At 54.0% G+C, this 27,292-nt stretch overlaps 1 protein-coding gene across 1 annotated transcript; it reads right to left on the reverse strand.

Moving 5' to 3' along the window:
* Nucleotides 1–3,356: 3,356 nt before the first annotated feature.
* On the reverse strand, nt 3,357–13,073 carry IQCN (IQ motif containing N). Its single transcript, XM_075556847.1, has one exon. The coding sequence runs from the start codon at nt 13,050–13,052 to the stop codon at nt 3,357–3,359; it is 9,696 nt and encodes a 3,231-aa protein (XP_075412962.1). The 5' UTR covers nt 13,053–13,073.
* Between the last annotated feature and the right edge of the window lie 14,219 nt (nt 13,074–27,292).

A 27,292-nucleotide genomic window follows, 5' to 3' on the forward strand; every position in this document is an offset into this window, starting at 1 on the left:
AGTGGTTCTCAACCCTGCTCATGCCGTGACCCTTTCACACAGTTCCTTGTGTGGTGGTGACCCCCCCCCAAACCAGAATATTATTTTCGTTTCTGCTGTGATGAATCGGATCGGGCCACCCCTGTGAAAGGGTCATTCAACCCGCAGGTTGAGAACCACTGCTCTAGGGAGTCCATCAGGCCGGTGCTTGCAGGAACTGGTACCCCCCCACCCCCCAGCAAGCACTCACTCCAGCAGTGAGGGGGAAGCACAACCCAGCTGCACTGATTCAGCTGCTAACCAACAGGCTGGAGGTTTGAGGACACCTGAAGTGCCCCAGAACAAAGGCCTGGTGATCCGCTTAGGCGAAATCCAGCCATGGAGAAGCCATGTGGAGCACAGTCCCGCTGTGACAACCCTGGAGTGACCAGGGGTTAGAGCCCAGCTACCTGGAAGTCCTCAGGTTAAACTCAGAGCTTTGGGTTTTGTTTTGTTTTCTTTTGTTTGGGGGGGCTGGGGAGGAGTGACCAGAGTGCCAGGGGCCTGAGAGGCATCAGTGGGCTGTGTTTCTGGAACCCCTCCCCCATCTCCTTTGCTCATGCAGCTCTCTGGCTCCAACCCAGTGCCAGGCATGGAGCCCAGGGGCTGGGCGAAGGGTGGGTAAATATTTTGTGGGCCACCTCCCACAGTTATTGCCTATCCTGGTTCCAGGCCACTGAGCACCTTGGCTGTCACGTGTCCATGTATCAGCCGCTCCCTGCCCTGCCCTGCTCCTTCCACCCTGGTTGCCCTATGGGCTTCCTTCCCCCAGAAATGCAGAAAGAACACCCAGCTCAGGAGTGTCCCCCACCCCACATTCCATCTCTCTGTCGTCTCTCCCAGGTCATTTTGGAATGATCTGGGAGTCTCAATGAGCTGCAGAGCTTTGGCCTGATTTCCTTCCCATTCGTCATGGGCGAGGTGCATTCGGGGGTAGAGAGTCTGGCCTGAAGTGACCGAGTGACTGGGAAGGTGGATAGAGGGTCTCTCAAGGACTTCTAAGGAACCAGTGACTAAGAGGCCAGCCCCAAACTGCTTCCCACTCCCCCTTGAGGACGCTTTCAGACCCTATGAGGTTTCTCTTCAAATGAAGATGAGCCAGGGGATCACACAACTGAAAGCCAAGCCAGAACCCAGCCTAGCTGAGCTCTTTAAGCAAATGGGGGGAGGGGGGGAACCGGTGGGCCTTGGGGAATACAGTGGTGTTTCAAACCCCTGTTGGGCTGCTAACTGCAAGGTCAACAGTTTGAAACCACCAGTCGCGCCTCCAGAAGAAAGACCAAGCTTTCGACTCTGGTAAGGAGTGACAGCAGGGGCAGTTCTACCCTGTCCTCCAGGTGGCTTGGAGCCAGCACTGCCTCAATTGCAGTGAGTGTGGCTTGTGGTTTGATGGGCCTTGGTGGGAGAGCACACCATGAGTGGCAGCCATCACATTTCTTTGGCTCACAGCGACCCTACCTGGGGGTCCCAAGGCCGTCCATCTTTGTGGGAGCATACGACCTCGTCTTCGTCCTGAGGAGCAGCCCCTGGGTTTGAACAGCTGAGCTTGTGGTTAGCAGCCCGGCGCCTAGCCCACAGTGCCACCAGGATCCACCTTGGAGCTGGATCCAAAGGAGGTTAAGGGGGCTTGCTTCTGTGTATTGTGCCAGGTGCTTATGTTTCTTGGCGCAGATCAGGAAGCTGGCAGGAACCAAATCTGTGGTTTCTAATCAAGGTCTGATCCAGACTGGGGACCTGAGCAGGCTGAGCCCCAGCTTTCTGAGCTGGGATACATGACTGCACATGGTGGTGGTGGAAGGAAGGCCCTGCGGGCCATCGGCTCCTCCCCACAGGGACCTGCTAAGAGGGACTGAGGCCAACGTGGACACAAGCTAGCCTGGAGGGAGGTCTGGGACAGCGAAATTAACTGGACTCTTCTCCACCTGGGAATCATCTCACAGGGTCACAGATACCGCCAAGAACTTCGTGGGCTTGGAGGTGGGGCTGGGGTGGGCAGAGGGAGCCACAAACACGTGACCCCTCAGGCCCTGGGCTTCCCCAGCCACTCCCTTGGGGCTGGGCTAAGAGAAACTCGGGTTTGAAATTGGCGGACTTCAGATCCCAACCCCTCCCCTCCGACTCCAGCAGGAGTGCTCCAGCTGTTCGCACTACTCCTCCGCCACTTGCCACCGGGAAAAGTGACCGCCCTGGTTGAGAGCGGGGAAGGGACTAGCAAATGGGCCGCCCGGAGGGATGCAGGCGCCAGAAGTGTGGCCAGGACTTGCGCACCCCAGCTTCTGGACTCGCAGTCTCCCGATTACCTGTTCTTACCTATAGAGGCGACAGTGACGGGAGTCCCGTCGGATTTCAACAGCAGCGCCAGTACCAGCAGCAGCAGCAGCAGCAGCAGCGGTGGCGGCGAGACCGCCATTCTGGAGCGGGAAGGGTCGGCCTATTCCGTACAGGTGCGCGCGCCCAGGTGTGCTCGCTTTGCGCTTGCGCGCCCCCTACTGGCGACGCGAGGGACCGCGCAGGTGCGAAGCGGGGCGGGGCCTCGGGACGTCCACCCAGCGCCTTCCTCCACTGCTAGCCGGAGCCCTGACGCCCAGCCCTCGTACTCTGTGCCCCCGTCCATGCCTCCCCGGATCTCCCTGCCGTTCCATTCACTGCCCCAAAGCCGCCTACCCTCCACGCCTCCTCCGAATCTCTGTAAACAGAGACTTTGATGGGCTTGAGTCCAGCGCCACTGTTCCCCCTTCCAGGAGGCTTCCCGGAAGACCCTTAAAGGCGCCCCAACCTCCTCCCCTCCCCTCCCTCTGCCTTTGGAGTGCCAGGAGTCTGGCCTTGTCCCCAAGACGGGGACCTCCTCAGCCGTGGGCGCAGCATCCCCAAACAGGGACGTGCTTGGCACCTCCCAACATCTCTGGAGCGAGGTGCCCATGGGTGGGTTTTCTAGGATCAAGAGACTGCCTGCCAGGCATGCTCCCTGCTACAGATACCCAGCGAGTCAGGGACAGCGTCCCTCTGGATGCCACCCCATTCGCTAGGCGACAATGAAGCCACACTGGCCCCTCCTAACCTCCAGAAAGACATAGGCTTCCCATTCTGGACACACACACACACACACACACACACACACACACACACCCCACCCCCCAACCACCCACCACCACCACCACCCAGGAGCAAATGGAGTGGTGCGGAGGCTGCGGGCTTCTCCACCCAGGATGTTCCAGGCCTCCCTACCCGCCCTGCCCTGGCACCCCCATTCACCATCATGCACTTTGGGACAGAGCACCTCAGGACTCAGGCTGTGAAGGATTTTATTCATAGATCCGCCCCTCCTGGTGGCTGGATTCCTAGACCCCGGGATACTTGGTGTGCCTCTGCCTGTCCCAGGGTCTCTCCCGGCCCAGGAATGAGTCATTTGCCAGGGAGCTCCTGGTGAGTCCCAGGAGGGAGTCGGTTGTCAGGCAGGTCCTGGTGAAGTGGCCACGCCAGTTTGCTTGCAGCTTCTTGGCAGCTGCCTGCTGCTTCTTGAGGTGGCACCGGGCCACGTAGCCCCTCCAGGCCGACTGGATGGTCGTGGCCGCTTTTGCTTTCTCGCAGCAGGGAGGGAGGGTGGTAAGGGAAGGTCCAGAGGGGCTGGTGGGGACCAGCTGAGCGCTGAGAGTCCTCAGTGCCGGGGTGCTCTCCTGGCACCCAGCTCCCTGACCCGTGCCTTGCACCACACGGGTTTGCACCGTCTGGCCGCACATGTGACAGGTGCGGGGGCTGGAGCCCACCAGCAGGACCACACTGGGCGGGGCCCCCAGCCCAAGACTCAGTGTCTGGCAGAGGGCACAAGAGCGAGGCTGGCAGGACTGGAAGCATCGGTGCTCTGATGAGGCCCTGGTCCAGTCTGCTGGAGCTGGCCAGACAGCCTGGGGCCGTGGTTGCTGGCCCTGGTCCTGGTCCTGCTGGGTCTTGTAGCTACACCAATGGGTGTGGATGGTGTGGTTAGTCCCCTGCAGCTGGTAGAGCTGCCGCCGCACCACATGGCCACGCCACACTGCCTGGATGGTGGTGGCACTCTGGTGCCACGCTTTAATCTTGCGGCGCACCAAGTAGCCACGCACGTGCGCCTGGATGGTGATCACAGCACGGACACGCAGCTCCTCCACCTTCTGCGCCGCCCCCCACTGCTGCCCCGAGCTCCTCCAGCCAGCTGCCTTCACATCCCATGGGCCTGGGCCCCTGACCGGCTGCCACACGCTTCTGGGGCCCGCCATGCTGTCCCTGGTCCCAGCCACGACGCTGGGGACGGCGGCGGCCGCGGTGGCATTGGTGTTCCAAGGTTGCTGGCCACCCTCCACACCAAGGACCATCTCTCTCTGCAGCGCACTGGGGGTCTGGGAGGGTTGGTGACTGCTCTTCGGGGCCACCGAAGCGTGGGACTCCTGCAACTTCAGCGGGGATGCCTGGTCAAAGAGGGGTCTCCGGGAACCACCGGGAGAAGACTCATACCCCAAGGACACCCTGTGGATGCCTGGGTGAGTCCTAGGGACGCTCATGCCTTGGGTGCGCATGATACCCGTGTGCGGGGCGCCTACAGAGGACCTGGTGGTCTGTGAGGGCTGAGGGGGCTTCTCCTGAAGCTGGGGGGCTGGCACCAGCGTGGTCACAGAGTCACCCAGCATCTCAGCCACGATGCTGCTGTGCACGGACTTGTAGGATTTCCGGGGCCCCAGAGATGCGCGGTGGCTGCTCTGGGCCACATCCCTAGCCACGGGGGACAATTGGGTACCTGGAGCAGTGTCCATCTGGAATTGACTGGGCACTGCCTCGCTAGGCGGGGGGGATTGTTGCGGTGTGTGGGACCCCTGTGAAGGATCTGGGTCCCTCATCTGGGTGTTGGACCCTGTGGGGACGCTGGGGGGCCTGAAGTTGCCCTGGGGTGGCTGGGATGACCTGGAGGGTGGGGGCAGAGCAGCTGCCTGGGAGTGACTCTGGGTAAACACAGGCGGCTTTGATGGGGCCCCAGAGATTACCTGGGACTGGGATATGAGCCTGTTGACCACAGACTGCGTATGCAGACTGATCCTGCTGGATGACCCATTACTGGCTGCTGGCTGCGGCGTGGGGCTAGTGCTGCCAACCCCAGAGTGGGTGGCTACACTGGTGGCCTGTGAGGGGGCAGGGGCCATACCACTGGCCACAGGACCTGGAGGTGGAGCCCTGGCCCAAATGCTGACTGCATACTCTGAATGAAAGGCCTGGGTCATGCCATTGACCATGGAGCCCGGTGGATGGCTCTGGGCTACCCCACTGGCCATGGACCCTAGAGGCTGAATACTGGGACTGGTCACAGATGCTGGGGGAAGCCTCTGGCCCACACTACTGACCATGGCGTCCTTTGAATGGGTCTGGGCAATACCACTGACTATGGCTCCCTGTGGGTGAGCCTGGGTCACACCACTGATCACGGCACCCTGTGAGTGGGCCTGGGTCACACCACTGACCATGCCACCCTGTGGGTGGGCCTGGGTTACACCACTGACATTGGCACCTTGTGGGTAGCTCTGAGTCACACCACTGACCACCCCACCCTGTGGATAGCTCTGGGTCACACCACTGACCACCCCACCCTGTGGATAGCTCTGGGTCACACCACTGGCCATGCCACCCTGTGGGTGGGCCTGGGTCACAGCACTGACCATGCCACCCTGTGGGTGGGCCTGGGTCACAGCACTGACCATGCCACCCTGTGGGTGGGCCTGGGTCACAGCACTGACCATGCCACCCTGTGGATAACTCTGGGTCACAGCACTGACCATGCCACCCTGTGGATAGTTATGGACCATGCTGTCCACAGACTTGGCAAAGCTGGTTGCCACCTCCCCCAAGAATGGTGCCCAGGGCTCCTTTACAGTCCCCTCCTGCAACTGCAGCTCAGGGGCATAGTCCTCCTCAGCCCCCAGGGACTCTCTGTACGTCCACGGGGTCACTTGCAGGACCACAGGCTTGCTGTTGAGGTCATTCTCTCCACTAGATCCCGACACCTGGGACAACGTGGCCCGGGTCTCTGTGGCCCTGAATGACATCACCCCCATCGCCTGGTCCATCTGGGAGACTCTGGACAGAACAGTGGGCACTCGGTTAAGGTTCCTGATGGTACTGCTTACTCCTGATGCCTGAGTGTGCACGTGTGCCATGGTAGCAGTGCGGGACGCCTGGAAGGAAGTCAGGCACCCCTCCCCAACCAGGGACCCCTGATAAGGCCGAGGGGAGATTCCAATCAGCAGGGATCCCACGGGGACTGGAGTCACCAGGCTAGGTCTAGGTTCTAGAACTAGGCTCTGATTCAGCTCCCCATCCACAGATGCTGGAGCTACCCCAGGGGCCCCCGCAGTGGCCACATAGCCTGAGGGAAGGGTCTGGGTCACACTGCTGGCTGAAGAACCTGGGGAGAGATTTTGGCCCATGCCTCGGATCACAGACCCTGTGGCCGGGCTAGGGGTCAAAGTAGTGGTTGCAGTGCGTGGTGTCCCGGCTGGGGTCATCCTACTGGCTACGGGATCGGGCCCCAGGCCACTCGCCACACCCATCATGGAATCCTGCGTGAGAACACTGGCTTGTTGGTAACTAGGGGTGACCACGATGGCCACGGAAGGAGGCCGGTAATCCAGGCCCACGGGGAGATCCATGCTGAGCTTGGGGGTGCTGGGGGCCACGCCTACCATGGAACCCTTGGAGTGAGACTCTGCCAATCTATTCGACACCGACGGCTGGGAGCCTTCCGGGGCTCTGGAAGTCACTGACACTTGCTCACGGGTCAAATGCCCACGGGATCCAGACACCCAGCATGTAGCAGGCGCCACGCCACCAGCCACCTGAGACTGACTTTGGCCCACACCGGTGACCATAGTCCTCCGAGGCAGAATGGGCGTGGCGCTAGCCACTGCTGTCTCCTGAGCCAGATTTGGGGTCATCCGTCTGGGTGGAGTCTCCTGGGAAATGCTAACCGACTGGCCAGATCCAGTAGCCGGACCACTGGCCATCGAGGCCTGGTAAAGGTTTGGTGTGGAGGTGGTGACAAGGGAAGTTTGGCCCATACTCCGGCCTATACCCTCGCTGAAGTTGGGGTGCTGGAGGCTGGAGGCTACCTGAGGATTCTGGGTTATGGCCACCCAGGTCTCTGAAGCAGCCTGGCGCTGCTGCCAGCTCAAGGGGGCTGCAGAAGGGTGTGGCTTAACTGACATGGTGCCCAGGGCCTGCTGCAAATGTGGGGTTACCGCATCCACCCTCCTGGAGGACTGTCCATTAGAATCTCTCCCAGAGGCCAAACGCGGCATATCAAAGCCATGACTAGTCACAGATGGCTGGGATCGACTTGGGCTCAATTTTCTAGCTGCTGATGCTACGCTCGGGGTAACCCTACTGGCTGAAGATGGGGGAGAGAGGTTGGGTGCCCCCCAACTGGATATGGCTGGCTGGGTGGACCTGGGTGTCATCCTACTGACCACAGATGGGTGAGAGAGGCTGGGCACACCCCTGCTGGCCATGAGTTGCTGGGTTAGGCTAGGGGCCGCCCTACTGGGTGCAGATGAGTGAGAGAAGTTGGGTGCCTCCCTACTAGGCATGCATGGCTGGTATAGACTGGGGACTTTCCCACTGGTCATGGGTGGCCAGGCTAGGCTGGGTGCCCCCCCAGTGGCCATGCATTTCTGGGCTAGGCTGGGTGCCCCCCCACTGGTCATGCATGGCTGGGCTAGGCTGGGCGCCCTCCCACTGGTTGTGCATGGCTGGGCTAGGTTGGGTGCCCCCCCACTGGCCATGCATGGCTGGGCTAGGCTGGGTGCTTTCCCACTGACCACACATGGCTGGGCTAGGCTGGGTGCTTGCCCAGTGGTCATGCATGGCTGGGCTAGGCTGGGTGCTTGCCCAGTGGTCATGCATGGCTGGGCTAGGCTAGGTGCCTGCCCACTGGCCATGCATGGCTTGGCTAGGCTGGGTGCCTGCCCACTGGCCATGCATGGCTGGGCTAGGCTGGGTGCTTTCCCACTGACCACGCATGGCTGGGCTAGGCTGGGTGCTTGCCCAGGGGTCATGCATGGCTGGGCTAGGCTGGGTGCTTGCCCACTAGTCATGCATGGCTGGATTAGGCTGGGTGTCCCCCCACTGGTCATGCATGGCTGGCCGAGTCTGGAGGTCATCCTACTGGCCACAGCTGGGTGGGTTAGATTGAGGGACACCCCCCTGGCTACAGGTAGGCGAGCTGGGCTGGGGGTTACTCTACTGGCCACAGATGGATGATAGAGGTTGGAGGTCACCCCGGTGGCCATGGATGGGTAGGAAAGGCTCGGAGCCAACCTACTGACCAAAGATGCCTGGGGTTGGGTGGGCTGTTGACGTGGGGTGTGAGTCATATTCCCCAGAGAGAGGCTTCTCACCAGCCCTGTCCTCGCCGATACTTGGGACAGACTCTGGATTGTATCTGTGGAGCTCGGGAAGGAGGACACATCCGTGTCACTCTCTGATCCCCAGTGGACACTGAAGGACATTCGGCTAGCCATAGGTCCGTGGTGTAGAATGGGGACCAGCTCTGTGGCTGTGATGGGCCGTCTGCGGGCCGTCTGCCTGGGCTGGGCCCTACTCGTCTTTTCCATCTCCCTGGTCCCCTGCGAGCACCTCACCACCTCCCCATGCTTCGGGGGCCCCCTTTGTTGACAGCACTGTGGCTTGTCCTCCCAAGGCTCCTCCTCCTGATCAGTGGCATTCAAGCTGGCCAGGGACGTGGTGGACAGGCTGGCCGAGCTGCTGCTCTGCAGAGAGCTCTGGGAATTGCTGAGGGCCGCTGAGCGCTGCTGGGCTCTGGGAATTGCCGAGCGCTGGGAGAAGCCTCTGACAGTGTCTGCGGAGGGGCCTGTCCGCCTGTTACCCACGGATGTTTGATGGCCCGATGCCAGCTGCTGGGGTTGGGACCTGGCCGGCTTAGACACCCTCGTCCCTTCCTGGAAGGGGATGGGTGTCTGGGAAAGGCCCGAGGCAGCTTGGGAAAGAATGGAATTGACCTGAGTCACCAGGTAGTTCTTCATGGGTGACATGGGGTCTGACAGGTCACAGCCCGCCTGGGGGTCACCTGGGACCACCCTGCTTATCTTGGCGCCCGACGATGGGTTCCTGGTCCCTTTCCTGGGGTCCACAGGTGCCTGCTTATGGTTTGGGGCCTGCGATCTGGGGCCCACCCCTCTGGCCATGGGAGGCTGGCATGTCTCACAGGTCCCCTTGCTGGCCTCTGAGAGCTGGCACCAGCAGTTGTGCCTGCTGCAGGGGAAAGGGGATTGGTGGCCACGTGATGCCCTCCTGCTGCCCACCGAGCTTGGCATCTTGCCTGAGTAGTTGCTGGCCGCCCCGGGCGATGACCACGTGCGAGGGGCCACCCTGCTGGACTCCTGTTGCTTCTGGGAGCTGGGGGCCGCACCGCCTGTCACTGATGGCTGGCTGGCGCTGTGGCCAACACCACTGGCGGTCAGCGGTGGCCACAGATAGGGGGGCGGCCGCAAGTGGGGTGGCTTGGGCACATCAGGTCCTGTGCTGTGGAAAGCGGGTGCCTCGTTCCCGCAGACCGTCTGGCTTAAGCTCGGGCTGGGCTGGTCACTGCCCGCTGTCCTCCCCCAAGGCCCCCGGGGCTCCTGGCTGAAGATGAGTGCACATTGGTGGATGGTGGTGACCTCTGGACTAGGGACTCTCAACAAGCAGGGTGACCCCCCAAGCATCGTCCCATCCCCCATCTCCTCCCAGGCCCCACTGCCAGGGTCCCTGACCTTGCTGGGGTGACCTCTCGTGGGCCCCAGGGCGGGCCTCCACGTGGCCGATGGGGTCCCCCCGCAGTCCAACTCCACTGTCCCGGCCCCCGCCGCCAGGCTGCTGCCTGCTGCCTTCACGACCACCTTGGGAAGTGTAGCTGCGGTCCGCAGCACCGCCTGTGACAGACATGTGCTCAGGACGGCGCCCAGCTCCCCCTGGCACAGGGCCTGGCTCAGTGCCGCCCGCTCGTCCTCCGTCAGCGCCTTGCTGAGCACGTCGGTCAGCCTGCTATGCAGGGTCCTGGTCAGCTCTGCCCGCAGCTCGGTCCGAGAGAGCGCCCGCGATACAGCCACGCCCAGCTCGCTCCAAGACAAGGCCTTGGCCAGCACAGCACCCAGCATGCCCTGTGGCAGGGCCTTCACCATGGTGGTGCCCAGTCCCTCCTTGGAAAGGACCTGTGTCAGAGTGGCCCGCACTTCACCCTGCGACAAAGTCTTGCACAGCAGCGAGCGGAGGTCCTCGTGGGAGTTCAGCATGGCGGTCAGCTCGGCGCAGAGCGAAGCCAGCTGGGAGGCTGTTACCTCCTCCGGGCTGAGTCCAGGCGGGCTGTGCGTGGGTGTTGGGGCCCGGGCTGCCCCGCTGTCCCCCCAGGACTCGATGTTGCAGGAGGAGTGACCAGGCAGCAATGGCACCAGCATGCCCTGGGTGTTGGGGCCTGGTGAGTGGATGGCCTGCTCAGTCTTGCCCAGCTCGAGGCCGGGGGCCAGGGCACCGAGGAGTTGGCTGGGCTGGGTGGAGGCCTTGCACCCAGCAAGCTGGAGCTGCGACTGGGTTTTGCTGAGGTGTGTGGCCTGATGGTCTTGGCAGAGGGGCTTGGCTGTTTCTGTTGTCAGCGAGGCCTGGGACAGGGTCTTGGTCAGCCCAGTGGACAGCTGTCTCTCTAAGTGGGTCTTGGTCGGCTCAGCCAGCTGGGCCTGGGACTCAGCCTTGGTCAGGGCAAGGGACACCTGGACCTGGATCCCGGCTTTGGTTGTTCCTGCGGCCAGATTGATTTGGGATTGGGCCTTTGTCATCCCAGCAGGGGGCTGGGGCTGGGCCTGGGCCTTGGCCAACCTGGCCGCCTGTGAGGCCCGGTCCTGATCCTTGGGCATCCTGGGGGGTGTCTGGGTCTGGAGCTGGGGGCTGGTTAGCTTGGCCACTTGCTGATTCTGAGGCTGAGTCTTGGCCAGCCCGGCAGGGGCCTGGGCCGGGAAGGGTGTTTTAGTCAGCTCAGCCCCGGGCTGCATCTGAGACGGGACCTTGGTTGGTTTGGCAGGGATCTCTGCTGCTTGGCACTGGCTCTTGGTCATCCCGCTCACCAGCTGGGCCTGGAAGAGGGTCTTGGACAGAGTCCTGGACAGGGTCTTGGCCAGCCCGGTGGACGCATGCCCCTGGCACTGGGGTTTGATCAGTGCAGCGGCTGGCTGGACCTGGCCTGGGGTCATAACCCCTTGGGTGGGCAAACAGGCCCGGGGCTGGCCCCGGACACTCTCCTTTCTCTCCTGGCCTTGTGCTCGGGCCTTGCACCTGTTGAACAGAGTCCTGGGCATGTCTGCGTCCCCGCTGGTCTTGGGTGGCATTTCTGTTCTCATCAGCCTCTGGGTACAGACCTTGATGTTCTCGGCTTCCCAGTTAGACCTCGCCAGGACCTTGGGCGTACCCACTTCCTGGGGGTGGCCCGTGGATTTGCCCGCAGCCACGCCGGAGTGGGATGAGACCTTGAGGGCCACGTCGGTCTGCCTCTCGGGGCCAGGACTCTTCACTTTGGCTGAGTTCAGATGCGTGTGGGACAGAGACTGGGAGGTCCTGCTGCCCACACTGGCTGGAGGGGGTGACTTTGGGTTCCCAGCGGGTGTCGGGAACGTGCAGAAGTTCTTGAAGAGAGCGGCTACCGAGCGTAACTGAGCCGGGGTCTTGGTGATCATGGTGGCCAGGCGTGTCTGAGGGGGGCTCTTGACCACTGGGCAGGTCTGGGAGGGAACTTTAACTACGGTGGCCACTGAATGGGTCTGGGGTGAAATCTTGGCCATCATGCACAGAGGGCGTGCTTGGTGTGGTGCCTTGGAAGTCATGGATGCTGGACGTGGCTGGGGCAGGGGATGGGCCATGGTGGGCCCTGGGTGTGTCTGGGACGTGGTCTTGGTCATTGGGGTCATCAGACAGGCTGGGGATGGGATCTTGGCCGTCGTGACTGCCATTCGTGTCTGGGGAGGCATTTTGAACATGGTGGCGGTCGGGCTGGGCTGAGATGGATTCTTGGTCATTGTGACGGTGACCGGGTGTGTCTGGGGTGGGATCTTGACCAGCGAGGACACCGGGCACACATGGGGCGCGAGTCTTAGCGCCTCTGCTTCCACATGGGCCTGGGTCTGGGTTTTGAGGGGTCCACTCCCCAACTGAGCACTCCTTCCACACGGTGTCAGCTCCACAGGGCTGCCCTTGCTGAGTGGGCTGGTCCCATGCTTGCCCTTGGCGGTCTCCGCTTCGATGTGGACCAGGCAGGAGCTCCTGATGGTCTTCGTCATCAAGCAAGGGTACTGGCGCTTGTCTGCATGCATCGGACATGGGAACCGAATGGCCGCAGACTGGTGGGACAGGAAGGGGACACTGGGGGCTTCGAACACATATGGAGGGGTCGTTCCGGGCTCTAGGGAGCCAGGCGCCCCCAGGGACTTCTGGAGGTTGCAGGGGGCCAGACTGTCTGAGGAAGGGAACTGGGTTTCCTTGTTGATCCTGACGGGCTGTGGGGAGGCTTCTCGCCCTCCTGGGGTGTGCTGCTTGAACCGCACCTGCTGCGGGGGGTGGTAAGGGATGTCCTTGTCCTCGTCCACTTCCTTGTAGGCGCGGAGGCTGCGCTTGATGTGGAAGCGCCGCCAAGCCTCCTGGATGGCCTTGGCTGCTGTCATCTGGGAGATCAGCTTCTGCCGGAGCTGGTGGCCCCTCCAGTTGGCTTGGATGAGGGTGGCCGCGCGAGCCATCATCATGTCCATCTCGTCCACTAGGACGTTCCTGAAGGCGTGGCTCTCCACCACGGAGCGCAGGCGGGGGACATGGTGTGGCGCCGGCTGCTCCTGGGGGGCTTTCTGGGACTCGGCGGCCTCCGGCTGGGGCTTGGCGGGCGGCGCCTCTGCCTCACAGGGGGAATTGAGTTTGGACTGGGACGGGAGGCCTGTCTGCCTGCTCGGTGATGTCTGTTCCGGAAGCGGACGCGGTGTCTCTTGCTGCATGGTCTTGGTTCCTGAGGGGGTTGGTTCTGCCTGTGGGAGTGGCAGGGGGGCGGGTCAGGAGGTCGATGCGATGCCCTACGGACATAAGGGCTCCCACTGGGCAGGCATTCCAGTGGACACCTAGACCTCCTTGTTCCTGAGGGTTGCCTCTTCCTCCTCCCTTCTCAGGCCATCTCAATGCTGGTCACCTGTGGATCCCTGTGTCGTCCTCCGTGGCCCAGGGCCACTTGAGGGCTGGCACACACGGTGCTCTCTCACCTGAAGCCTGACCACCTACCTGCCTCCTTCATCTTGAACACACCCCTACTCAGAGGACAAGCACTGACCACCTGATTTAGGGGATGTCCATGTGTGTGTGTGTGTGTGTGTGTGTGTGTGTGTGTGTGTGTGTGTGTGTGTGATTGGCCTTCACCCACTGACTGTATTTCTAGAGGAAAGAGCCCAGGTCTAATCACTTCTAGGTGCCCACCTCAGCCAGAGGACCCGACCCCAGGCTGTGAGTGGTGGGTGTGTAGTTTGATTGGTAAATGAGTGCTTTGGTGGGTTGAACATTGGGTGGATGAGGAGATATAGGGATGAATGACTACGTACTGAATGGACGAGTAGACAAATGAATGGGATGAGATGGAGGGTTGGATGGAAAAATGGTTGAATGAATGAGGCTGATTAATTAATTGATAAACAGAGAGATGAGCAGGGAAATGAAAAATGAATCAGTGGAGGGATGGGTAAGGACATGGATGGGTGGGTGGGTGGATGGATCATAGGGCTACTAGGTGAGTGGAGAGAGGATTGGTTGATAGGTGAATGAGTGGATGTTAAGTAGATGAGTGGATGGGTGAGCAAGTGGGTGAATAAAAGGATGAACGTATGGATAACAGTGAATGGCACACAAATAAGTGGGTGGGTAGATGAACAAGCGAGTGGGTGGTTGAATAGACAGTTGATTGGCCGATGGACGGAGGGTTGGCTGGAGATGATGGGGTAGATTTGAGTAGATGGCGTAATGAATGAGCCGATGGATGGATAGTTGAAGGACGAGTGAATAAATCGATGAGTATTCACGCAGTCAGAGAGCTAACGGGGTGGGAGAGGAAATGAACAGATGGGAGTCTGAGGGTGCTACTTCGATGACAGTGGTTCAATGGCAGATGGAAGGATGGGTAGAAGTGAGAGGGGGGATCTTGTCACGCCGGTCCCAACATGGAACGTGACTCAAACCCTCCTCCCCAGCTGATGGACCAGACGCTGCGTCTTCCTACCTCGGAGGGTCATAGAGTTGGAGGAGACGCAGGAGGAGAAGATACAATCTCGTAAAGCCAACTTGAGAGAGGGAGCAGTCTTCAATTTCTCATCCCACGCGATGTGCAGCGACACTTCCCTGGCCGGCCCTGCATACAAGACCAACCCATGGAGAGGCATGAAAAGCAAACCCCCCAACAAACCAACACACCAAAGCTCACGAAATGCTCAGAAGCACACACACAAAACGATGCAGGTGCAGGGAAGTCCGTCCTGTCACCGCTGTGCAGCTGAACCCAGGGGGATGATGACAGAGCGGCCACAGAGAAACCCCCTCCAGGCTGTTCATCATGCCGCTGTCTAGAAGCGTGACAACCCAAACCAACTGAGGTCTCGTCAGGCAGAGGTGGGGGGGGGGGTCCATGAATCCAGGGGACATCCACCCACGGGCCTCTCTCCAGTGATTAGGGATGGCGTGCATGGGGAGCAAGCACATCGTTCGGGGGAATGTTTGGTGACTACTTGAGGACCACCCAGCCCTTCTGCTTCCACGAACAGGGTCAAAGCCTCGGATCAGGAGTCCACCAAGAGTCCTATTTTATAAAACTAAAAGCTTCGGAGGACCTGACTCTGAAGGAAATATTCTGAATGAAGCTTTCGGGCGGGTGTGGATGTGTAAGAGACACAGCGGAGGAGAGAGCTGATGATGAGAACAAAGGGTGAGAGATAGAGAGTGGGGAGGGAGAGACAGACAGAGAAAGAGATGACTACAGAGAGAGGCCCACAGACACAGTCACATGGAGAAAGTGATAGAACGAGCGGGGGGGGTGGGTGAGAGAGAGACAGCCATTTTTACATCTGTGGAATAGATGTAGGAGAGAGACCCAGAGAGAGGGTGCGGAGGCTGGCGCACACGGGGACTTTCATGGATACTTTAATCTTAAAAAGTTGGAAATTCGAGCCTTGTTGTCAAGACGGCCACTGCTCATTGTCTGTTGGTTTGTCGGACCGTCAAAGTCAGCCGTTCGAAACCACCAGCCGCTCCACAGGAGTAGACGGGGCCTTCTCCTCCCATCGAGCGTGACGGTCCCGGGAAGTCACAGGACCGTTCTACCCTGTCCTGCAGGATGGCTCAACTCCATGGCGGTGGGTCTGGTTTGGTTTGGGGCAAAGCAGAGACTCCGCAGGGAGGAGGAAGACCTGGCCCAACAAAGGAGGTGGGCGGAGGCAGTGGCTGCAACCACGGCCACAGGGCTCAGTCTCAGCAAGGACTGTGGGCAGGGTGCAGGACTTGGCAGTGGTTCATGCTGGCACCCACAGGGCTGCTGTGCTGTGAGCCGGGGTGTGCTCGAGAGCACCTCGCAAACAGAGAGACAGAGAGAGAGACAGAGAGAGAGAGAGATCAGAGGAAGAACTCAGCTTGCTGCTAGTGCCAGGACTATCTACCAAGAAGACTGAGGGGATTTCTCATTTTAATTGTCCACTGTGGCAAAAATAGCTCCGGGGTTCCTGACCAAAAAAGGAAAAAAGTTGAGCACAGAACCACTTGTGACCTATGGAGTGGGAGACAAGGAGAACCCCAAAGTCTTACTACTGGGATTCCAATTCATGTGTGCTCAGGTTAGGTTCACACAAAAGATGTGTTTAACTAGATCTCTCAATCAGACACTTGTCCTCATCTCCTGAAAGTGCCCTTCCAAAAAAAAATCTTCTCAGAACAGTGGCTTCTGAGGGGATCAGCTGGGCCAGTTGACCCCAAAGGAAACCAGCTGAGAGCAGCGGTTCTCAACCAGTGGGTCGCGACCCCTTTAGGGGTCGACGGCCCTTTCACAGGGGTCACCTAAGACCATTGGAAAACATAGATTTCTGATGGTCTTAGGAATCAAGACCCCGCTCCTCTCCGTCCACATGCAGATACGCCCTCCTACGAGTACCCGGCGTGAAGACTGTTACCCGTGCTACACCGTGCTTCAAGAGAAAATTTCATTGACTTGTCATTAGAAATAAATAGTTCACAATCTAGAATGACATCTTGTTTTTGTGATGAATCGCTATGCTTTCTTTTTTTTTAATTAATAAATCTTTTAATTGGGGCTCATACAACTCTTATCACAATCCGTACATACATCAATTGAGCAAAGCACCCTTATACATTCGTTGCACTCATCATTCTCAAAATTCACCTTCCACTTGGGTTCCTGGAATCAGCTCGGTTTCCCTTTTTTTCTCCCTCCCCCTCCCTCCCCGCTCCCCCCTTCCCCCGGTCCCTTGATAGTTTACAAATAATTATTATATCTTATCTTACACTCCCCGGCGTCTCCTCTCATCCACCTCCCCATTGCCCATCTCCCAGAGAGGAGGTTACACATAGATCTCCAAGATCAGTTCTCCCTTTCTACACCCCCTTCCATCCTGGTGTCGCCACTTCTACCGCGGGTGTTGAGGGGTTCATCCGTCCTAGATTCCCTGTGTTTCCAGATCCCCACTTCACTGCTGTACATCCTCTGGTCTAACCAAGGTAGAATTGGGGTCATGATAATTGGGAGGGGAGGAAGCGTTCAGGAACTGGAGGAAGGTTTTGAGTTTCATTGTTGCTACACTGAACACTGAGTGACTCATCTCCTCCCCACTACCCCTCTGCAAGGGATGTCCAGTTGTCTACAGATGGGCATTGGGTCCCCATCATGCACTTCCCCTCATTCACGGTGATGTGATTCTTACCACCACCCTGCCTTTGAATCGCTATACTTTCATGATGTTCAATTTGTAACAATGAAAACACATCCTGCATGTCAGATATTCACATGATGGTTCACAACAGTAGCAAAGTGACAGTGATGAAGTAGCAACAAAAATAACATTATGGTTGGGGGTCACCACACCATGAGGTGGCTTAGAGAGTAATGGCAACTGATTTTGAGTTGATTTTTTCCAGTTCCAAAGAGGTCATCTTGATAGATTTGTCTCAAAGGACACAGGGTGGTCACGGAGACTTATCGTGAAGAAGTTTCCAGAAAATGGAAAACTTCCTTGCTGACAAAAAGGCCAGGGAAGTTGCGCCGGGATTTTTTTTTTTATCCCATCTCGACAATGCGCCTCCTCTGAGAGGAGAATTGTTCTGGGGATCTCACCCCATCACCCCTCCAGCAGAGCTCTTGCTTCCTTCTGACTCCTCAGACTCAAAGAACATGGAACTTGAGCAGGATCGGAGTCCTGCGTTTGGGCCTTGTGAAAATACAAGAGCGGGGGGGAGGGGAGACTCCAGATAGGGCAAGACATGACAAAATAACGATGTATAAATTACCAAGGGCACATGAGGGAGGGGGGAAAGGGGAGGGAGGGGGAAAAAAGAGGACCTGATGCAAGGGGCTTAAGTGGAGAGCAAATGCCTTGAGAATGATTGGGGCAGGGAATGTATGGATGTGCTTTATACAATTGATGTATGTATATGTATGGATTGTGATAAGAGTTGTATGAGTCCCTAATAAAATGTAAAAAAAGAAAAGAGGAGAAAAAAATGATTAGGGCAAAGAATGTACAGATGTGCTTTATACAATTGATGTATGTATATGTATGGACTGTGATAAGAGTTGTATGAGCCCCTAATAAATTGTTAAAAAAAAAAAAAAAAGAAAGAAAATACAAGAGCACAGACTTCTTCGGGGAAGGGTTAAATAATGCACTGCCCTCGGTCGGCTCCGACTTGTCGTGACCTTAGAGGATGGGGTAGAACTGCCCATTTGGGTCCTGACCCTGTCCAGGGAGCAGACAGCTTTGTTGTTCTCCCGTGGAGCAGCTGGTGGTTTTGAACTACTGGCCTTGTGGTTAGCAGCCCCGAGGCATCACCACTACACTGCCTTCACACCTGTCCAGCCCTTGCTGCCATCGTTAGGTGCCACCGGGTCATTTCTGACCGTGAGCGCCCCTATGGGCCACAGAAGGAAACACTGCTGGTCCTGTGCCAGCTTCACAGCCGTGGGGTTGACGCTTCTGTCTAAAGAGGGGTGCTGTGATTGGGTAGACATGCATTTCGGCTTCACCTCCTAGGTGCCCAGAAGATGTGAAACCAGCGATGCAAACGGATCTTTGTACACCAAGGTGCTTCGCAGAATCTCTCACAACAGGCCAAAGGTGAGTCTGCAGATGAGTGAGACGCACGACACGGCCCCTCTGGGCCAGGGCATACTATAAGGGAAAACAGACTGACCCACGCCACGCTGTGGATGACCTTCTCAAACATCACACCAAGCGGAAGGAGTTGATTGCAGAGAAGTGAATAAACTTTTAAATAAATGAATGAACAAAGAGGATGAAGCCTGCATGAGCTCACTTAGATGAAAGACACCATTTCTGGTCTAGAGAGACCAAGGGTAATTCAGGAGTAGGTGGGACAGAGAAAGGCGGGGATGCGTTTGCTTGGGGATTCCTGAGTTTGTGTTCATGGTAGGGGGAATTGTGTCAGTCTGGGTAGACTAGAGAAACAAATCCATGAACACACATATGTGTATGAGAAAGAGAGTTATATACAAGAGGAATTGAACATGGAGAAAACATCCCAGCCCAGTCCAGATCAAGTCCTTAAGTCTGACATTAGCCCATATGTCCGATACCAATCTATAAAGTCCTCTTCAGACTCACTCAACACACGCAATGACGCTAAATGCAGGATGATCATAAGCCAGTGGGTAGAAAGTCTTTGGGTCCGGTGGCGTTGTGAGCATCTCAGCGCTGGCAGGGGCCTCTCTGTGGCTTCTCCGGATTGAGGTCTGGTTGCGTCCATGTGGCTTGTCTTCTGCAATGTCTCCCAGGGAGTGCAGAGAGAGAGAGGTGTCTTCCACCTCCAAGGAGGAAGTACCAGATTTCCCAGCATTCTCAGGAGAAAGCCATGCCCACACAGAAGTCTCATTGGCTATCTCCAGATTGACAGCCTAGACTCCACCCCTACGCTCTTCATCCTTAAATTGACACCAGATTAGGTGACGACCACAGGAATGTTTTGTTGTTGTTTTTTAAAAACACACGGAATTTTATTAATTTACTTTTAAGTTTAAATCTTTGAGGGGCCCAGCATCACACAGATTCTGTGTCCAATGGCCTTAGCAGGCAGGTTGCTTCAGAATCTGGCCCGAACCCTGCCACTGTTTCCATGGGCATGAGTTACCTCTCCCCAGATGGCTCTGGTTTTGTTAAGCTTGCCGCCGGGAGCCAGTGTGGTTCTTTGCTTTGGACACATGAGTGCATCGCTTGCCTCGACAAATTCTGTCTTATCTCAGGCATAAACACCTTCAATGTTAACAAGAGCCGTGTGCTCCCCCTGGTTCCGGTGACCGCGCTGATGGCCAGCAAAGATGGCCTTGGACCACAGCCTTCCAGACGTGTGTTGTTTAGAGGTTGTGTTCCCAGCAGGCCTCCACAGGATCCCATATGGCGGGAGAAGCGGTAGTGGGAATGTTTTGTAGGATGAGGACAGGGCATGGAAAACGCAAGCGAGGTCTTTGAACTGAAAATGGGAAGCGATGCTGGCAAACGTGTGTGGAGGTGCTTTCACTGAGAAAAAATATCCCCCTCCCTGGGGGACGGACAACAGAAAAGTGGGTGAAGGGAGACGTCGGACATGGCGAGATATGACAAAATAATAATTTATAAATTATCAAGGGTTCATGAGGGAGGGGTGTTGAGGAGGGAGGGGAGAAAACGAGGAGCTGATACCAAAGGCTCAAGTAGAAAGATACAGCAGGAAAGTAAGTCCAGAGATGGATCCCGCTCTCTGGGCTGCCTTGTTCAGAAAGGAAAGAATCATGTTGTGATACATGGCCCGAGGGAGGACCACCAGCAGTTATCCGGGAAGAACGGTGCTTTGACTTTGCTCCTGTCTCAGGTCCCGAAAGATTCTAGATGGGTTCAGTGCTTAAGGATAACAAGCAGGAGAACGTGTCCTGGAGTGTGTAAATAACCTGGAACCCACCCCGGAGGGCGGTGGTGGTGTTATGAATGGTTTGCACTCAACTACCAAACCTAAAGGGTTGGCAGTTCAGCCCCACCCGGCAACACTGTGGAAGAGAGATGTGGCAATCTGCTCTGTCAAAATCTCAGTGAGGTCTATTCCCTGATGCTCAGGGCTGGTTTAGTATAGCCTGTGAGTCAAGGCGCTACCTATAAGGACACACTGAAGCTCACACACACACACACACACACACACACACACAGATGAACACATTTGGCTTCGTTAAAGGTACAAGAATTGCACGGCAGACGATTCCTTGCACAAGGTTGACCAAAATATTGGGAAGAGACTTAGTTAGCACTTTGTGGTCTAACCCAGCAGGGTGGCATACACAGCTTGTGCTCAACTTCTGACCTCAAACCCATCCAGCAGCAGCCAGAAGAAAAGGGCTGGTCACCTGCTTCCATAAAGAACACATGATTTATGCAGTTATCTAGAGCTACCGTAACAGAAGCTTCACAAGTGGTTAGCTTTAACAGAGATTTAGTCTCTCAAAGTTTAGGGGCAAGAAGTCCGCAGTCAGAGTGCTGGCTCCAGGAGAGGCCTTCTCTCTCTGTCTGCGTTGGCTCTGGAGGAAGGTCCTTATCTCCTTTTAATGTCTGTGGGTCTAGCATCCCTTGACGCTCTCCATGTGTCTTGGCACATCCTTTCCTGGGTCTAGGAAGTTCTCAGCTCTGAAATCCTGACTGTGTTCCACTCTGGGCTCTTCTTTCTTGGTGGAAGGAGATCCCTCGGTCTTGCTTAGGTGTTTCATGTCCTTTATATCTAAAAAAGATGCTCGACTGAAGAGGCAGCCTAATCAGAGAAAGTGTGTCCTGCCTCTCGAACATCACAAAGATCAGGAACCAACACACAGGATAAATACATCACATCACAAAATGGAGGACAATTACAAGCGACTGAGAATCACTGCTTAGCCACGTGGACACATGTTTTGGGGAGACACAATTCAGGCCACAGTAGGGAATAAAGGGCTGAAGAAAATGGCTGGGTTCTGTTCGCCATTCTCTGGGAAGTCATCTGAAAATGTTCATCGATTGTCTTTTCATTTTATTGTGATTAAAACGTACATAACCACACATTTGTCATTTTAGTGATTCTTAGGTGTACTATTCATTAACATGAGTTACACTCACCATGCTGGGCTATCATCGGCCGTCTGTCCTGATGGTTTTCATCCCCCTAAACAGAAACTCAGTACCTCTCCATCTCCCCCTCCCCCACAGCAAGTCCCTGGTAATCCCTTGGGGATACATTCCCTGTGCCTGGAAGTTTATTGAAGAAACTGCACTTAACACACACACACACACACCATCTACATATATAAAGACATTAATCCATAGAAATAAAGGTATTGGTCTATGTACGTATATTTATACAGCCATACACTGAGGTCGGGGATGGACTTGGGACCTCTGTTCATACCCTCCCTCAATACAAGGACACTTTGTTCTTACAAACTGGCATTCTGTGATGCTCACCCTCCCGGTCGATTGCTGAAGACAAAATGGGTGCATAAGCAAATGTGAAGAAGGCAGATGGTGCCCTGCTATTAAGAGACATCGAATCTGGGGTCTTAAAGGCTTAAAGTTAAACAAGCGGTCATCTAGCAGAGAAGCAACAAGCCCACATGGAAAAAGCACACCGGCCTGTGTGATCATGAGGTGTCATCGGGACAAGGTAACAGACATCAGGAGACCCTTAACAAACAAACAAAACAAATGATTGAGAATGAGAGGGATCCAAGCAGAGACCCAAAACCCATCTGTAGACGGTGGAACATTCTCCCACAGAGGGGTCACAGGGAAAGGATGAGTCAACCAGGGTGCAGTAAAGCACCAATGAAACACACACTATTCCTCTGGTCCCTTGAGGCCTCCTCACCCCCCACTGTCATGACCCCAGTGCTGCTTCTCAATTCAGACTAGACCAGAGCATGTGCACAGGTATAATAAGAAATGGGAGTTCATGACATGGGATCCAGGAACAGGAATGCCAGTGATATCAGAAGGGCAGGGGGATGGCAGAGAGAAGAGGGGGGGAAAGGGGAACCGATCACAATGATCAACACACAACCACACACCTCCCTCCAGGGGGAAGAACAACAGAAAGCATGAGGGAAGGGAGACAGCGGTCAGTGTGAGATAAAGTAATAATAACTTATAATCTATCAAGGGGTCATGGGGGGAAGAGAAAAAAAGACTCTTGATAGAAAATAAATGTCTAGAAAATAATGATGGCAATACATGTACAAATAAACCTGATGGAATAGATGGATGGACTGTAATAAGAGTTGTAAAAGCCCCCAATAAAATGATCTTTTTAAATTTTCTTTTTATTAAAAGATCATTTTATTTGGGGCTCTTTAAATGATTTTTAATTTTAAAAAAGCCTCCATAAATATGCGAATTGTTCTTAAAGCTTAGCACTGAAGAATGATACAAGATATGGTGTCTGTTGTTGATAGAGACCCTGTTCTCAACCTGTGGGTCACGACCCCTTTGGGGGGGTCAACCTTTTCACAGGGATCACCTAACATCACCAGAAAACACATATTTCCAATGGTCTTAGGAACCCAGACACTGCTCCTCTCTCTTCCAGGCGGGTCCACCCACATGCATATACACCCACAGATGAGTACCCAGCATGATGACACAATCATGCCAACCCTATCACCTACACCCCGCACAAAGACAGGTGTATGTGACAGGATTGGCCCCATAATGTACTTATGGGGAGAAGTCACACGTGTAGAGAACAGCTACTGTGCAGAGAGCAGTTATTCTGTTAAAAGCAGCTACTGTGTTGAAAGCAGCAGTATTAGAGGTAAAATGACACTTCATGAATTATAATTACTGGGTAAATGTACAACCATCACCAACTGCAAAAAATATATATCTGTACCATGGGAACTTAATCTGGATGCTGATCAGTCTTTTTAGATTCAGCTGTGGTTGATGTGAATACTGCCCCCTTGTGATAGTAACAGGTATGTTAAAAACAACACAGAGAATGGTAAATCATAGGAAACTTTAATGAACTGTATTGACTGAACTGTGCCATGCATCATCTTTTGTATTATTAAAGTTATTGTTAGATATTATTTTCATGGGGAAGCCATCACATGACAATGGATCGTGTAGAGAAGAACGTTAAGAAAAGAAAATTTTTTAAAAAGAAAAGAAAATACAGTGAGGATTTTTTACAGGATGGTGTTACCTCAATACTTACAGCAGGAATTGAGAAACCGCAATGTGTTATTTGTTGTGAAGTTCTATGAGCCGAATCTATGAAGCTGAACAAAATAAAATGCCATTTTGATAGCAAGCATCTGAGCTTTGCCTGCAAGGAGACCAACTATTTTAGAAGCAGAGCTGATGGACTCAAGAAAGCCAGGCTTGACCCTGGTGGCAAGTCCCACAGACAGACATAGCAGCCGTTGAAGCTTCATATTTGGCGGCACTCAGAATCGCCAGAGCTGTGAAACCTCACACCACTGCTGAGGATTTATTGTCGCCTGCGGTCAAAGACATTGTTCAAGTTATGATCAGAGAAGAATCTGTTACAAAATTTAGTACAATTTCCTTATCTAACGACATTGTCCACAGAAGAATAGATGACATGTCTGTGATATTCTTGATCAGGTAATCCAGGAAATTAAATCTGCTCCACTTCCAACATTTAGCAGCCAGCTTGATGAATCTACAGACATTGCAAACTGTTCTCAGTGACTGGTTTACGTGATGGTGACCTTTAAAGATGAGTTTCTTTTTTGCAAACTTCTCGAAACGACAACTACTGCACTTGGTGTATTTGACACAGTTGGTTCATTTCTGAAAGAGTACAAGATCTCTTGGGACAAGGTTTGTGGTGTTTGCACAGATGGTGCTCCAGCTATGCTAGGATGTCGATCTGGATTTCAACACTTGGTACTGAATGAGTCACCAAAAGTCATCAGAACTCACTGTATGATTCATCGGCCAATAATAGCAACGAAGACGCTGCCACCAGAGTTACAAGAAGTAATGAAAAGTGTCAGCGCCTTAAACAGCCGACTGTTTTCTCAACTGTGCAGTGAGTTGGATGCACCAAACAATGCTCTGCTATTTCACACTGAAGTGAGATGACTGTCGAGAAGAAAAGTTTTAAAACATGTTTTTGAGCTTTGTGAGGAACTCAAAACATTTTTTAATCAGAAAGCAAGACCACAGAGCGAAGCACTTTTCAGTAATAAAAGTGAACTGCAGAAAATAGCTTGATTGGTTGCCATCTTTGCCATCTTGAATGCGTTAAATTATTCACTGCAAGGACCAAAAGCAACATGCCTAGATTTGTCTGAAAAGATCTGATCATTCCAAATGAAACTTCAGCTTTGGCCAAAAAAGACTGGATGAAAATAAAATTGGCATGTTGCCTACCGTATCTGCTTTCTTTGAGCAACATGACATTGAACCAGACAGAAGGATTACGATGATAATTTCAGTGAAAGAACCCTTACACGTGTTTGCAAATGAAATTTTATCGTAGACTTTCCAAATCTCCCTGACACTCATGTGCACTTGCCAGAAGCTCATTCACAGTCACAGTTGAAGATGTTCCTGAGACAGCACAAGAGGAGTTCATTGAACTCATTAACAGCGATGCAGACAGAACTGATTTCTCTACAATGCCAGTTACAACATTCTGGATCAAGTGTTTGCAGTCATATCCTGTTCTGTCTGAGACTGGGTTGCACCTTCTTCCATTTCCAACAGCATATCTTTATGAAGCAGTTTTCCAGCTTGTTGGTTTTCAAGTCTAAATACAGAAGTAAACTTGTGGAAGACGATCTTCGTTGTTCTCTGGCAAAGACAGCCCCGAGAATTTCTGATCTAGTGAGAAAGAAGCTATTTCAACCTCCACACTGAGGTTGGCTTTTTACAAAATGTAGCAACATAGTTTACTGTTGCTATCGTAAGCCTGTTTCCCATGCTTCAAGACAAAATTTTATGTATTTGTCATTAGAAATAAATATTTCACAATATATAATTACATATTGTTTTGTGATGAATCACTATGTTTTAATTATGTGCAATTGGTAACAAAGAAAATACATCCTGCAGGTCAGATATTTACATGACAATTCATTTCAGTAGCAAAATGACAGGGACGAAGTAGCAACAAAAATAATTTTAGGGTTGTGGGGTCACCATCACATGAGGAACTAACTGTATGAAAGGGTCACGGCACCAGGAAGATTGAGAACCACTGCCCTAGTCAGTTATGACTCTTAAGGGACCCTCTGCCCGGTCCTGCACCGTCCTCCCAACTACTGTTCTGTTGGTTGTTGCAACCACTGGGTTCAACGAATCTTTCTCTTTTTTCACCGGCCCTCTACTTTTCCAAGCGTGACATCCTTTCCCAGAAATTGGCCTTTCCTGATAACATGTCCAAAGCACGTGAGACAGTCTCGTGTACTGTCCTCGCTTCTACGGGCCATTCTGACCGTACTTCCCCCAAGACCGATCTGTTTGCTTTTGGGTAGTCCATGATACTTTCAATATTTTTCACCAACCTCGTTATCCTGTGCTCTTCCTTATTCATTGTCCAACTTTCATATGCCCATGTGGCGACTGAAAATACTACAGCCTGGATCAAACACACCAGTACTCAGAGCAAAATCCTCGCTCTTCGACACTTTAAAGTGGTCCTGTGAAGCACGTGTATCCATGCTCTGTTCTTTTTATCATTGAATCAGTTTGCTGTTTGGATGGACCACATGCGTCCATCCTGTGAATGGACATGTGGGTTGTTTCTCCCTCTGTGCCTAGTGATGCCATGAACATCGTTGTAGAAGTACCTGTTTGAGTTCCTGATTTAAAGTCTTTGGGGTTTAGATCGAAGAATGAATCACTGGGTCATATGGTAATCCGGTATTTAACTAATTAAAGGAACCCCCAACCTGTTTTCCCCAACCTCCCTGCCACCAGGGTTGTATTGCACATTTCATTATAATACTTTACTTTGTCTTCTCAAACTGCCTTTTGAACGGTTCCGTTCGGCTCTTTGACCTCATTATTTCTCCTATTTGCTTTAGCTACTCGATGATCAAGAGCAAGGTTCCGTGTCTATTCTGACACCCACTTTGATCTTTTCTTTCTTGTCCTTTCTATCACTTCTTGTTTTCTTCCTGTCGGGTGCTCTTGAGTTCATCCCGGAACTCTTGGCTGCTACTCTACACATCAAAGCTGTCCTCGGGAAGGTCTTTAGGTTTAGATGGGATGTGCTCAAGGTCATATTTTGGCTCTCATGGGTCTTGTTTCGATTTCCTTCTGTGTCAACCTGAACTTATTTTTTATTTTATTTTAATTGTTTTATTAGGGGCTAGACAATGACTTTTATTTTAGTTGTTTCATTAGGGACTCATGCAATTCTTTTCTTTCTTTCTTTCTTTCTTTTTTTTTTACATTTTATTTGGGGCTCATACAACTCTTATCACAATCCATACATATACATACATCAATTGTATAAAACACATCCACACATTCCCTGCCCCAATCATTCTCAAAGCATTTGCTCTCCACTTAAGCCCTTTGCATCAGGTCCTCTTTTTTTCCCCTCCCTTCCCGTTCGCCTCTCCAACCTGAACTTATTATACGAGCATTTGATCGTCCATTCTGAAGTTGGCCCTTAGCCTCGTTCTGGTTAACCATCTTGAGCTTCTACATCTTCATCTCTTCCCACTCAACTCAACTCATCACCACTGAGTCGATGCTGACTCAGCGTGACTCTACGGGACAGGGTAGACCTGTCCGTGTGTGTCTCTGAGACTGTAGACCTTTATGGGAGTAGAAAGCCTCATCTTTCCCTATGGCACGGCTGGTGGTTTCAAGCTGTTGACCTCGCAGTTGGCAGCCCACTGTGTCACCCTTCTGACACCAGAGAACTCTTCCCACGGATGGAGTTCATTGGATTCTCGGGTTCTCCATCTGGAGGGGTCCGGCATTACACCAGT

Source organism: Tenrec ecaudatus, chromosome 1 (assembly GCF_050624435.1).
Source record: "Tenrec ecaudatus isolate mTenEca1 chromosome 1, mTenEca1.hap1, whole genome shotgun sequence".
NCBI classification, from domain to species: Eukaryota; Metazoa; Chordata; class Mammalia; order Afrosoricida; family Tenrecidae; genus Tenrec; species Tenrec ecaudatus.

Coding starts and splice junctions, on each gene's coding strand:
- IQCN (XM_075556847.1), bottom strand. CDS start 13,052: ATGCAGCAAGAGACACCGCGTCCGCTTCCGGAACAGACATCACCGAGC.